Genomic DNA, 14,495 nt, shown 5'->3' with positions numbered 1-14,495 from the left:
TCACATCATGGCCGCTAGAATGAAAATGGGGGACGAAGTTGTAGAAAGTAAAAGAACCGTAAGTTTAAAACAGTTATCTAAGAACAGTTTAAAAAGAAATGATAAAAATTCCGGTAGAAAAAACCCTAGAGGTAACGATTATGACAGGGAGGTAATTGCGGCACCCGATTCAGTCACGCTAAACCAAGATAATGATACAGTAATGGTAGATATCACGCCACCTTAAACGCCAAAATCTACGAAAATAAAAGATAAATCAAAGACTCCTATCAAGCAAACAAAGACTCCTAACAAACAAACAAAGACTCCTAACAAGCAATCGATTAAAAAGAGAAAATCTTTAACTCTGTAAACAAAGAAGCAGGTTCAAAAAAGAAACTCAGATTTCAATTAGACAACTCTGATACATGTAATATTAGTGAAGATAATGTACAACTTGTTAAAAAATGTAGAGTCAGTGAAGACACAGAGTCGGTACAAACGCCTTGGGTAGGTAATTCAGATGAAAGTCATAAACTTAAAATTCTCAATAAAGCATGGGTTTGTTCTGATATAATTAACTCAATACAAACAATATTGTCTAAACAATTTCCTGATTTGAATGGTTTTCAGTTGACAAACTCAGCTCCCGTATATGATTTAAATAAATGCAAATGGAAAAACCAAATTCCTTTTCAATCTGGTTATTCACCTTCTGTTCAAGTTCACCATAATGGAAGAGATCACTGGGTTACTAGTTTCCAAACAAGCAATGGTGAAATATCTGTTCTAGACAGTTTAGCATCTAAAGAAAATCATACAGTAAATACTCCCTCGATCGAACTTCAGCTGTGTAGCATTTACGGCCATGATAAAGGTGGTATTCCGATCAAAATTTTGGATGTACAGGAACAAAATAATGGTTACGACTGTGGACTTTTTGCAATAGCAAATATGATAGAATTTTGTTTTTACGGAAATTCGTTCAAGCAAAAAACTAACTTCATTGAAAACCAAATGCGGGACCATTTGATTTGGTGTTTCGAAAAGGGGCACTTTAGACCGTTTCCACAATTTGTTAAAATAGCATCACAAATAAAAAAGGCAAATAACCATAATATAACTATCAATTGTAGCTGTTCATGTGGGTTACCAGATTGGATGGATGAGATGATTGGTTGTGATTGGAGTACAGGTAGGATTCATTGTAAAACATGGAAACATATAGGATGTGCAAATATTGATTATTCGAAAGAAGATTGGTTATGTTCCGAACATCGTAGGTTTTAAAATAAATATTCTGTGCGGTAAATTGAAAGCATATCTATAAAAAAAAAAAAAAAAAAATGGGCTCTTATGTAAAACTGTGTCCTCGTCGCAGAGCCTGTAAGAATGACTAAAAGTTCTACGTGTAATCCGTTTTTCATTTCGAGTTACTTCCCTTGTATTTCCCTTGTATTGCACTACCGATATTGTTTAGCTTGTGTTGTTTTAGCATACCCGATAATGTAGAAATTTACGTTCATAGTGGTTCATTCCGGCCACCACTTTTGCATCGAGTTGTTCAATGATTTTTTTATACGTGATTTAAAAAAAAACACATTTAAAAGTTAAACTTTTTGTCTTTGAACGATCATTTCGAACCCACGAAGATTAACACCCAGTTTTAGTTTTGAATTTCAATGTTTTCGAGTGTTGGATACTATACCGCGGTACCCTCCTTATCACAGAGACGTAGCTCCCTAGCTTATCATTCTATTTAATAAATCCTTTCTTTCCGTTATTGTCCTATTCCGTCTTTTGTATTGCAGAGTTATCTGCTCTTGTGAGCAGGTATATTAATTGTTACGTCATTAGTTTGTATGAGAAGATTATGTCGTTTTCTCAAAAATGTATGATGTTACTCTCACAAACAAATGACGTAACAATCAATACCTGCTCACAAGAGCAGATGACTGCAATACAAAAAGACGGAATATACCTTAAATATATTGCTGAAATTAAAATTATTGGAGGCCGGTTATCTAAAGGAAAAGACTTATATAAGCTTAGCATGTTGTCTTATTCCTTTGTTAATACATGTACTGTTTTATTTCTTCTGTAATACTTAATCATCTTTGTTTGTATTAACAAACCTTATAATGATTCTGGTCACAGGCGATCGACCCAGTACAATGTGCCACACAATAAACCAATTGTATTCGTTTAAAAACGTTTCTTATAAGCAAAGAAGTAATGACGATAGTGCAGAAAAAGAGATGTCTAATTAAGCTACACAATCTTAGTATTTAACGTATTTGACTAAACGAAACCTGTAAGGTGGACGTGCTTGTATTTTTTAAAATGAACTTTCCCTTTCTTGATAGTAACATATAAGTTACTTTCTCTTCTTTACTAAAGTTTTATTTCATGTCGCAGTTATTTCGGTATATATAAGAGCTTGCTCCGAATGTCTTACTTTGGAGATACCGACTGCTGAGGGGAAACTTAAAACACAGGGTTTCCAAAGATGCAGGTAGACGAAGACCATAGTTTTATAGAAGCTACCTTACGATCTCAGAGGGAACTATGCCGCTATTTCTTTGTGTGATATGACGGGCGATGTTTTATTATGCTCATTAGTGTAACTAAGTTGAGGTTTTGCTGTTACTTATTATATATTTCGATCAGAGACGTACGGTTTTATGCGTCTCTGTTTTTGAAGAATTAGTTTACATTGCGTTTACATTGGTGAAATACAAAAAAAAATACAATTAGATAATTTTTGATTTTTTTTTTTTTGATAAGATAGATTTTGAAGACATATGTTCAGGTCTATGACTTATTCTAACATGTGGTCTACGTTTGTGGTTTCCTGTCCAATCGTAAGATATATACCGGCACATACATTTTGAATATATTTGAATACAAAGTATAACGTTAGTGCAGGCAAATTTGCCATGCACCCAAATTCGCCACCCTGTGACGAATATGCCATATGACGTCATAATACATAAGATAGTAAATAACGTCACCAAAGTCTTCAACACAGTTCAAGCCTACACATATTTTGACAGGAAGAGATATGAGAAGGGAAAAGTTATATAATTATTTTTTCATATCATTCCCGACAAGTGATTGGCCAGGAGTGCATCACGTGTCCGCCGATAAAAACCGATATTGACTTGGAGCGCGTGATTTTTGTTGAAGGATTGAAGTTTTGCATAAATCTATATTTTTCATCTTTCATAGTGCAGAGACGTATATAACTTTAGTTATGTACTTCTCTACATATTGTTCATACAGAGATATTTAAGGGAGATAACTATTATACACGAATTTGTCTCTGTCGGTGACAGGCTATCCCATTTCTCCTTTTTAGAATTTAGTTATAATACAATTTAGTTTCGAATAGCAAATGAACACTGTGATGTCGAATGAAAATTTCACCACTGAATTATGCAAGAGTGTAGATTTGATAATTTGATCAACGTCAATTATAAATATAATCGAGAGCATATGATTTTTAACCGTATTAAAAAATACGAAACTAATTAACTTTACATGCATGTTGACAATATTTTGGCGGGAGAAGTGCGTTGTCTGTCTCGTTATTTTTACTTTTTCGACAACAGAATTCTAAGCGGACAGAGGACTGAAGAAGAGAGTATTTAGAATGGGAATTTTAGGTCTATCCAAGCTGTTAGGGGACTACGCTCCGTCATCTATGAAAGAGAATGAAATTAAAAACTATTTTGGTAATTGTTTATCGATGCACTTTTTGAGGTTGTATGAATACCCTTAAATTTACACTGAATCAGAGGCGTATAAAGCCGTAGTATATACGTCTCTGACTCAATGAAGCTGACTTCTGATCAGGATGTGCTTTCTGCTCTGATTTCCAACTTTGTCCGTGTATGTAGCGGCTTTGTTTGGTATTGTTATGAATTTCATCCTACACAGGAAACCTCTGACACTGACAGTTACCAAGAGAGCTAGTAAAGTACTTTTGGTGACTAACACCATCTTGTATGGGGGTTTCTTGAACCTTAAACACTCGACATTGCTGTATATATAGCATAAATTAAATATGATTGCTTCGTACCAAGTCAAAGTTCTAAATGATGAGAATAGATTGTAAAAATGAAGTTGTATAAGAATAAGGCAGGATACATTGTACTTTTGATATATAATGTGAAGATGAGAAGCTACTGTAGCTATAATTCTGCAATAACACACATCCTGACCAAAATGCTTATCAATAATTCAATTCATCCTGAAAAAACACCCTACCTTCCCATATGAAAATGACATATAACCTGAGCATGTAAACCATAAAATATCAATCGGAGATTGAGAATGTATGAGTCTGGTCTGTCTACCGAACAGAATATGTTTCTACACGGAAGATAAGAATTTCAATTATGAATTTAAACTTTAATTTTGCAGGGCGGAAGGTTGCTGTTGATGGTTCTATGTGTATATACCAGTTTCTGATTGCTGTGCGACAGGATGGCAATCAGTTGATGTCAGAAGATGGAGAGACTACCAGGTATACACTAGGGCTGTCACAATCGTGATACACTTCGGGTCTATTGTGACAAATGCAACCTTAATATTTTTTCCTGGCCTGTTTTATGTTAAAAAGGTGCACTCATTATCTGTATGTGCACTGATAATAGGTTTTCCAAGTTTAAGGTGAAAATTGTGGCATTAATATATATATATTGTGAAGTCTTTCCCAAACACAAACAGATAGCTATAACCAGGTTGGGGAAAACCACAACTTACGTATGATACGCAAACTCGCTTATTATACGCCAGTTGGAGTATGGATTTGTTACTAAAAATAACCCAAATCGCTTTAACAGTAAGATATTATTAAAAATCACATTAATTTACTACAAGGTAAATAATAGTTTGCTAAAATTTGTTTACTAACAGCGTTGGCTACTTGGAAACTTTATGTAACTTTACCGGAAGTATTGCATCTATTTCTGGTACTTTCCCACATGCAAATAAAGTTCATTTTTGCATTTGTATTATGTTTCATGACTGAAAAAATGCGACTTGGACAAAAAAAAGTTAAGATTCAAGTGATTTTGGCTATCTTTTGTAACAAATCCATACCCCTATTGGCGTATAATAGGCGAGTTTGCGTTTTATACGCAAGTTAGTGGTTTTCCTCGACCTGATAACAAGTTCTTCAATAGTAACAATTTTATGATGTTTCTCGTTGTATTGGGAAGAGTAACATTAAACATTTAATGTAAATGTTTAATTCTTTTGTATTTGTGATCATTTAATGTAAATGTTTAATTCTTTTGTATTTGTCATCATTTAATGTAAATGTTTAATTCTTGGTATTTGTCATCATTTGATGGAAATGTTCCATATTCTTAAAAAAAACTAGCTATTTGATTAATAATTGTTTACTGTGTTGAACTTTGTAGTCATATAATGGGAATGTTTTATCGTACCATCCGTATGGTTGAAAACGGTATCAAGCCAGTCTTTGTATTTGATGGTAAACCACCAGACATGAAATCAGGGGAGGTAAGTGTTATATGTCTTGGATCATACATTTTGTACTTCCTTTATAAAAAGACTGATTTTTCATGAAAATAAATTGATGAAAAGATCTTGATTAATGGATGATTATGTACATGTCTATCAGTAGACTATCTCTTCCTGTACCTTGTGATTTACATGCAGCAACATGAAATTACAATAAATGTTTTGCAGTATCCTTGATGGTGATGTTGATCAAACTTTGTTAATTTTTAGAGTTGAAAGAACATTTAACCTGAGATGTTTTATCAATTCAAATGGAAATAAAGTGAATCTTTTTTTAAAGACAAATATGATATTTCATAAAATTATAATGTAAATATTTGCTGTTGAATTGACAGCTGGCAAAGAGAAAAGAAAGACGTGATGTGGCAGAGAAAGCTCTAGCCGAGGCTGAGGAAAAAGGTTAGTCCTAGTGGTATTATCCAGAGGAATAACTCCAGACAGTAATAATTCTACCTTGTTAAATGTTTGTCCCTGTGCGTTCCTAAACAGATTGAACATTTCCAGTGTTATTCCTTTTCATATCAGAAATTTCAATTACTGATGTTTATATGGAGTTTTGACCTCTGGTTGATTTCGTTCTTTTCCTCGATGATAGACATTCAGATGTAGAAATAAGTGAAAGTGAATGTTTTACAGAAGCTATGTCAAAATATTTCATATGCTTTCCAATCCTCAATTGCTGCATTATATCTCAAGATTTAGTTTTTATTAAATTAGGGGGATGGGGTACCCACAGCTGACCTTGTCATTCCTTTTAACTTCGATATTTACACCTATGCTCTCATCATTTTAATAAACCGAATCTAGATTATTACAAAGTGCTCCTCAGACATTCAGTGTTTTCATTTATTACCAATGTGTGCTGGAACTTTCAGATATGTTTATCTCTAACATGAAGCTGATCTTCTTAGAATAGTTGCTCGCATAGAGAACTTGAACCTTTAGATATTTGTCTCAATGTGAGTAATGGACATCTCTGTTGAATCAGTATATAATTAGGCTATGGCCACTAAAAAGGACATCTATTTCAATTTTGAAACTTGAAACATTCTAAACATTTTGATTGCAGGTGATGCAGAAAATGTTGAGAAATTCAGCAAAAGATTGGTAAAGATGAACAAAGGACACATTGATGATTGTAAAGTCCTGCTCAAACACATGGGTATACCCTTCATTGAGGTAAACATTTAAATAGAAAAACAGGGGTGATCACCTTCTTCAAGTTTGTTAACCAGACTCATTCCCATTTGAAAATACTCCTTTTTTTCACAATTTAAATTGATGTAGATGTATTTCCAAATCACAAAACAAATCTAAATTTTTTGATTGTCTGATGTTCTGTTGAGTCGTGAGATATAGGGGAGAGAAGTTCTGTGCAGTTTTTCTTTTGAATTTCACGCTAAGAGTTTTGGCAGTGTCTCCCTAGATACGTCTAATTAGCCCGTTATAAATAATGTGACCATGTTACGTAACTAGCACTGTATCCAAGTTATGACAATCAAGTTTTGTTGTACTTTAAGATGGCACCTGTGGACACTATTGTCATATGATCCTTACTTTTGGAAATATTTAAAACCACAAACGTACAAACATGGTGTAACGTTTGATCTTTCAGGCTCCTGGAGAGGCAGAGGCCCAGTGTGCAGCCTTGGTAAAGTCAGGAAAGGTTTTCGCCACCAGTACAGAAGATATGGATGCCCTTACATTTGGTACTACTGTGCTTCTGAGAAACCTTACAGTCAGTGAGGCAAGGTAAACATTGGGGCAGCATTCTAAACAGTTGAAGAAGAGTTGAGTATTTATGTGCTAGGGACGAACCTAGAAGTGCAGTGTTTTTGTAAGTGTAGGCCAAGATCTTCAAGGGTTAAATTAACCTTATATGTTGCATTTAGAAGCTGACAAATAGGTCATTCAGAATAAATGAAAATGATTCAGAAAAATCAATATCAAAAGCTGCTTAATTTAACTTTCCACCATTTCACATTTTACTTAAATGTTAGTTTCTTTAGTATTGTTTTTGTAAAATTAGAAAACTTTATCAAATTTATTTTAGTTTGTATGTTTATAATAAAAACATGTGTCAATTTATGAATAAAAGATGAACAGCAATGATTGGCTGCAATATCTAGGGTGCAAATTAACACTAAACTGTCGGGTCGCCGTCAGGAAGCAGTTCTTGTTGTATCTAAACATCTTGTATGGTCATTGTATATCAGTGTGTAGCTCTTACTATTATGCAATTTATTGTGTTGTTCTCCGTGTTAAAAGTCTATATGCAATATAAATAAATATTGAAAGTCTGTGATGTGTAAACCAGATAGATTCAGTAGAACACCACTTATCAGAACTCTGTCAGAATATGAGATGTGTTCCCTATTTATAAGTAATTGAGAATGATTACAAATGCAGCACAGTGAAATAAAAATGGATTGTCATTCCTGGTAAAACAAGTTTTTGGATACGACATGCACAGCTGTAATCGTTTGATTCCAGAAAGATTTGAATAAATGAAAAGACTTTGTATATCTTTTTTAATGTGCCTGAAAATATATTCTTATATTTGAATTCTCAAATAAAACTCAATGCAAAAAGTAATATGAAAAGATCATGCAATGCATAATGCACAGCCCCTGTAATATTTCAATTGTTAGTATTATTTAAACATCAGAGGGGAAAATTAATAAATGTCAGTAATTGATTAATGATTCATGTTTTGAATATTTAATATCATCATACTGATCTACTTTTCAGGAAATTACCTATTAAAGAATATTATTACAGCAAAATTTTAGAAGAAATTGGATTACAAAAGGATGAAGTAAGTTATGCCTACACCTATCTTTTTATCTGTCGCTCATTAGAGCATCAATATTATAGCATTAATTATTAATTAAATTATTACATAGTATTTTTTTTGTCAGTGCTTCCTTCTATCTTCTAAAAAGATTGTGGACAAGATGTTTCATGAACCTGTGAACACATTTAGTTGATATTTACGCAATAGTGTGGCTATTTTGATGCTATTCCTGATTAGAAACTAGTGGTCATCAGTTAAGATTCAAGGGTCAAAGGTCATGTACATGTGCTCCCATTTAAATTAATGTAATTTTTTGGACAAATTTTGATATAAATAGTAAATGGAGACTACGACCTCTGGTCCCTGAAATAAAAACTCATTTGAAGTATAATGATACTTGATCTTTGTATAAAGTTTGAAAAAAAAAAATGTGTTAAAAATTGAAGTTGCTAGCACAGTGACAGTGAAGTGGAATGGGACAAGACGTGGGTAAAACTATAACCCTACCCCACATAAAATAGCAGGGGAAAAAATGCAGCAAAAATTTTAAATGTATAATTTCCGTATCTGTTACAGTTCATCGATTTATGCATACTATTAGGCTGTGACTACTGTGAATCAATTCGTGGCATTGGACCGAAAAGAGCGATTGATCTCATCAAACAGCACAAATCTATAGAAGAAATATTGAAGCATTTGGACACAAAGGTTTGCGTGTTCTGTATTAGAGCTGTTACGTGTATTTCACTATTTCTAGTAATGGCAATAAACACTGAATCAAAAACTGAAGTCACTTTTTTACATCATTAATGAATAGGTTCATTTTTATGTTGATATGAATAAATGAATGAATTCCCTTTCAAAAAGCATGGTATTTACCAAACTTCTCTGACATTATTAATTTGTCTGCTGCTACTTAAAAAGACTATATAAATTAATACATTCAGCCGAAAGAAAAACTGAAAAAAGTAACCTCCCCAAAATATTTATCTTTTTAATTAAACAATCAAATAAATTTGATGTGAATAGTTCAGCATACAAAATTAACTAAAATAAGTTCCTTTTGGTTTAAGAGAGTTTCTTTTTTCTTAATTACAGAAATACACAGTTCCAGAAGACTGGATGTTCAAGGTATTCTTGTTATATCATTTAACAATATTCTATATATAACAGTAAAATATTTAATATAAAGATTATTATTTAGGGCTGATCACGTCTGGGATCGATCTGACCTCAGATTTTGTTTAGGGGTTTCACCTTAAAAGTTTATTGATAATTTGCATGGAAGTAATTTTAAAGCAAAAAAATCAAACCATAGATAGAAGTGATTTAGTATGGAGTTCTGATATCTGATGGTGTCAGGTCATTTGTCTTCAATTTGACCTACTTTCAAATTGTCTTACCTTTAGTGATAATCATTTTACAGTTCACAGTCGCTCAATGTTAGCGACCATGATCCTGATTGGTCTATACGTTGTCTTTCAGGAAGCACGGCGGTTGTTCCAGGAGCCAGATGTGACAGAACCTGATGATATAGATGTGTGTATTTTTCTATTTAAGCCTGAAAAATATGAGTAAAGCCAAGACATCTTGACAATGAGGAAACAACCCAATTTTAATACCTTGCTTAGAGGGCTAACTCAAGTTGTCATCAATGTCGCACCAATGTTCAAACTCTCTAGACTTCATGGCCGACTCGAACTACGTACAAGTCAAACACCTCCCCTAAACTCCAAAAAGCTATTTTTCAAGTCCTACATAACCCTTATCATTTAAATAAATATAATATCTGTTCCAAGCTTCATTGAGTTCAAATTAATCATGTTTTATTAATGTGACCTTTTGGAGTGCTGCTTGGCTCTATAGAACTGAATCAACCCGTTTATCATGATATTGATAATTCCGTCTTTCAATTAAGGTTCCAATTTAAATCCTACTGGTAATGTTTTCACTGTCAGAAGCTTGAACCCCTCATTTTATGCTTACTAGTACTGACTTGAATTTGATGTTTTTGAGTAGATAAATACCCGTAGTTTAATAGTAATTTCTTGTTCTCTTTCAGCTCAAATGGACAGAACCAGATGAGGAAGGTTTAATACACTTCATGTGCCAGGAGAAAAACTTCAAGTATGAACAAATCAAAATAAAAGTACTGTTCAGTTTGTCCAAATAGATGACCTTGACCAACTTTAAAGGTCACATGAACAACAAAAATCCATATGGTGTAAATTGATAATATATGGATAATGGCGTGATACATTGTTTAATAAACTTGCTTAGTGTCACAGGCCATTTGGATTTTGTTAATAAGTCGCTAGAGAGTGGGGGTTTCCCTTCCTCGTGGAAAAAGTCTGAAGTTTGCCCTTTTCATAAAACATGGTGAACAACTGTAGACAAATGTCTATGTTGTCTTGTATAGATGAATATCCTAAAAAAATCAAGTTTCGATCATATGAATATGCATGGACCATCATCTACCGTAGCAGAACATCCACATTTTTAAAGAAAGTAGTTCTAACATGGTTAACCGTTATGTATATAGGTACATCTATCTTGTGTGTGGTATCTTAAATACCATGGCATGTGGTAGCTATTTTTGATATGATTGTATGCTGTTTTATTTGTGTGTGCGCAACTTTCTTAAAACATCTTGTACAATCATAGGTGTCGGTGAGTCATTTCACGTTTGAAAAGTCTGATATTTAGTGCATAGGGTTACATTTTTAAATTCACCCTCCAGGGGTCCCTATGTATGCATATTGATAGAACTTGTTTTTTGTTAAAATTCAAATGGGAATAAAAAAGTATTGCAATATATTTATTAATTATGATACATATAATTCTTAGTTGCAATATATTTTGTAAACTGAAAATGACCAGAAAGTTATACTCTTAATGAGACAGATATATGGGAAAAGAGGTACATTGATGTTTTGTTCGGTGTCTTCAGGTTTTAATTTTGATTGAAGGTATTGGAATTTTGTCTTTTTACAGTGAGGACAGAATAAAAAATGGTATTAAGAAGCTAACAAAGGCGCGTCAAGGGACCACTCAGGGTCGACTAGACTCTTTCTTCTCTGTTGTGTCATCAACAACATCGTCAACAAAAAAACGAAAGGTAAGTTACAACTGATGATGCATCAGTCAGTGTTGGCAAGTTATTCTTTTTGTGATTACAATTCAAATGTCTTACCTACAAGGATTTTAATTTGTACCCCCACATTTACTTCTCTGTCAGCGAGTCTGAGTTTGTGTGTAATTTAGTTCTGGCATGTCTCGTACTGTGTTTCATACAATTGATGGTGAAGTGTCTTGAACTGAAATCAGGTATTTACTATATACATAGTTATGTGTCTTTATTCATTTTTAACATCAGGCACATTGGCATTTCAATGTACCAGTGATAAAAGCCTTTCACTCCTGAAACTTACTTTATTCAATACTAGCTGGCCACTAACTACTCCCTCACATATTACTGAACTGAAATTATACTTCAATTACAGCTGGAAGAACAAAAAGGATCGTCAAAGAAGAAGGGCCGAGGAGGTGGTTTTAGACTGGGGAAATAGGTCACATTGATCCGTTCAAGATCTGAAAGAAATTATGATCTCTTTCTGTTACTGCAATTTACAGTGGTAGCCTGAAAGAAAATCCATTGAACAAACAGAATAGAGGATGTAGACAATTGATGAACTGTACTGAAGCCTGTTCATGTATGGGGAATGACTGGTTCATCTAACTGTATTGAGTTGAAGACATACTCCACACTAAATGTAAATATTTGGGAATATAAATCTTCAGCGTCTATCAATATAGGTATGGTGCTTTCCTGTAGATCTGGAATCCAACAGTTTTGGAAAATTAATTAATGGACAAGCTTATTTAAGAAAGTAATGAAATTTTTAATAAAAGGTGTAATGTGAATGCAGAGTAAACCTTATGCCAGACTGGTTTTGAGAAATTAAAATGTCTGCATTACTTATAATTGTTCATTATATATTAATTATCACTTCAGATAGATTAAGATTTGCAGAAGAAATATGTGTCACTAGTGATATAAGATCACTTGATCAGAATGTATTAAAGTGTTACTAAGCTTATTTTCACCATAGTTCACAAGGTTTAAGTAGTTGGTACATGTAATAAGAGGCAGACACACACTTATAATAGGTTCCCCTGCAAAACATCACTCAAAATAGGTTTCCACTCCAAAACTTCCAATTTTAGGTTTTAGTACTTGCCAAGAGGGAGACTCCTATCCTCTGTACATTTCAGGTAATTTTGTTTGAAGAAACGGCCATCTAAGGATATTTCTTTCAATCTGCTCCATAACATCCGTATTTAAACCTTATCACCACCAAACTTCTTAGAAGCTTGTTAGAAATAGATACTTATACTTGTTCAGGTCATTTCTCCATAGGTCAGTAGTATTGGAAGTTCAAGTTCTGCTTCATAACTTGCTTACCTCATCTTCACCAAACTTTTTGAAGTGGTGGTACTGACTCTGTATATTGTTATACCTATACACTTATGTTCATATTTGACCTGTTATGTACTGTTGTCCATAGTGCTCTTGTTTAATCTTCAGCAAGAGGGAATGATGCTATACTTTAAACACCTGTTTGTCGTTAATGAGAATTATATTTAGATCGTGTTTTGGTGATTTTATTATTGTCTTATTATGCACGGCCATATTTTGTTGCAAACAAAATACACTGACTATTGATCATACTTACTTGTGTTTGTGTTTTTTCTAGTGTAAAACATTGTCACTGTTTGTCCAGGAGAGTACTGAAGTTTGGCATTACAAAGGGACTTGGCACTAAACATGTTTAGCAATACATGTTCGTGGAAACAAACTCATTACAAAGCAGCGTAACTGCCACGTGAGGTGTTTTAACAGCACTAAAACAAGTACCAAATCTGTTCACTTCAGATAAAATAATATGAGATACTATAATATAAAATCTTTCAAAGGTTAAGGTCAAAGGCAAAAGCAGGTATCGGTGACCTACTTCTGCACACCACCAATCAAAGATGTATTTGCATACCAAATATGGTTAATCCTGGTACAGTGTAGAAGACAAGTCCCAGACAATCTTTTTTGATGGACGGAGTGCAAAACTACCGGCAACCGGTTGGGGACTAATAAAGACAAAAACAGTAGAACATGATGATGATGTTTGCTACCATGACAACTGATAGTTGCCACAAAGCACCACTGGTAAAAAAAAATCCCCATGTAGTAGCCCAACTTCAGCCGTCTTCTTGGTTTGAGATATGACCCGTTGTTACTTCATCAATGTGATGAAATGACGTCACAGACTTTCAGGTATATTCTGACGTCAATATGGAGACAATAGGTAGAGAGCTAAAATATCTTTGAGACCCAAACACGCTGTACTTTTTGTTTGTTTGCATTATTGCAGGCCAAAATGAAACGAAGCGGGGGAATCGTTATCATGGCATGGCAGTTAGACGGTATGAAAATGAAGATTCTAACTAAAAGGGGCACGTAAGGCTGATCGTTAGGGTACGTAATGTTGTGATTCCAAGAAAGGTCACGTTATATGGCTAGTGTACTTGAAAACAGAAAAGATATTTTTTTTCCTGATTGAACTACATTACAACTAATGTGACAGTTCAGGTTCATGGGTCTCTTGTTTACAAAACCTCCCATATGGGTGTCGGGTGATACTGTAAATGGTGTAATGTCGTAATTACATATTTTAGAATATCTTCATTCACTCACTTTTTCTTTGAGTGTAATTTTTTTTGGCAATTAAAGGCGCACTATGTTTCATTTGAATGCCTTGGGTTTGAAGTTAAATTGAGAGTTTTCTTTGTTCGGCAGTTCAGATCTCTCGGTGGACCTCAACTCTTACGTTTTTAGACATGCACATCATTTCATCAAATCTAGCAATATATTGTGAACGGTGTTTTGTGTCTGAGTGAATATGCCTAACTGTATGACCGGAGAAGGTTGTGATAATTTGTAATATTTTGTGCCCAACCCCTTCTTCAAATAAATTGGCAAAAGAAATATGTTTATAATTAAGGTTACCTTCATTGATATTGTAAACGTACTGGCAATCATACAAATTGTCCGTCGGAGCGGAGAACTTTAAATTTTCTCGTAGTTTACTTTTGTAGACAAGATCGG

General features: G+C 33.8%; 1 protein-coding gene across 1 annotated transcript; it reads left to right on the top strand.

The window, feature by feature from the left end:
* The first annotated feature begins 3,520 nt into the window (after positions 1 to 3,520).
* On the top strand, positions 3,521 to 13,058 carry LOC110443241 (flap endonuclease 1-like). The gene is made up of 13 exons (XM_021487329.1): positions 3,521 to 3,716; positions 4,408 to 4,510; positions 5,412 to 5,514; positions 5,871 to 5,934; positions 6,605 to 6,714; positions 7,151 to 7,287; positions 8,287 to 8,353; positions 8,909 to 9,040; positions 9,431 to 9,463; positions 9,818 to 9,871; positions 10,395 to 10,459; positions 11,327 to 11,450; positions 11,836 to 13,058. The coding sequence occupies exons 1-13, from the start codon at positions 3,635 to 3,637 to the stop codon at positions 11,899 to 11,901; spliced, it is 1,140 nt and encodes a 379-aa protein (XP_021343004.1). The 5' UTR covers positions 3,521 to 3,634; the 3' UTR covers positions 11,902 to 13,058.
* Positions 13,059 to 14,495: the final 1,437 nt, after the last annotated feature.

Source organism: Mizuhopecten yessoensis, unplaced genomic scaffold (assembly GCF_002113885.1).
Source record: "Mizuhopecten yessoensis strain PY_sf001 unplaced genomic scaffold, ASM211388v2 scaffold716333, whole genome shotgun sequence".
In the NCBI taxonomy this organism is placed as follows: domain Eukaryota; kingdom Metazoa; phylum Mollusca; class Bivalvia; order Pectinida; family Pectinidae; genus Mizuhopecten; species Mizuhopecten yessoensis.
This window is presented reverse-complemented; position numbering and strand designations above follow the sequence as displayed.

What these genes read in the sequence shown, in the direction of transcription:
- LOC110443241 (XM_021487329.1), top strand. Translation starts at nt 3,635, where the DNA reads ATGGGAATTTTAGGTCTATCCAAGCTGTTAGGGGACTACGCTCCGTCA. An exon ending in TGAAATTAAAAACTATTTTG is followed by an intron (nt 3,717 to 4,407) that starts GTAATTGTTTAT and finishes TTAATTTTGCAG; the next exon opens with GGCGGAAGGTTGCTGTTGAT. An exon ending in CAGAACCTGATGATATAGAT is followed by an intron (nt 9,872 to 10,394) that starts GTGTGTATTTTT and finishes GTTCTCTTTCAG; the next exon opens with CTCAAATGGACAGAACCAGA.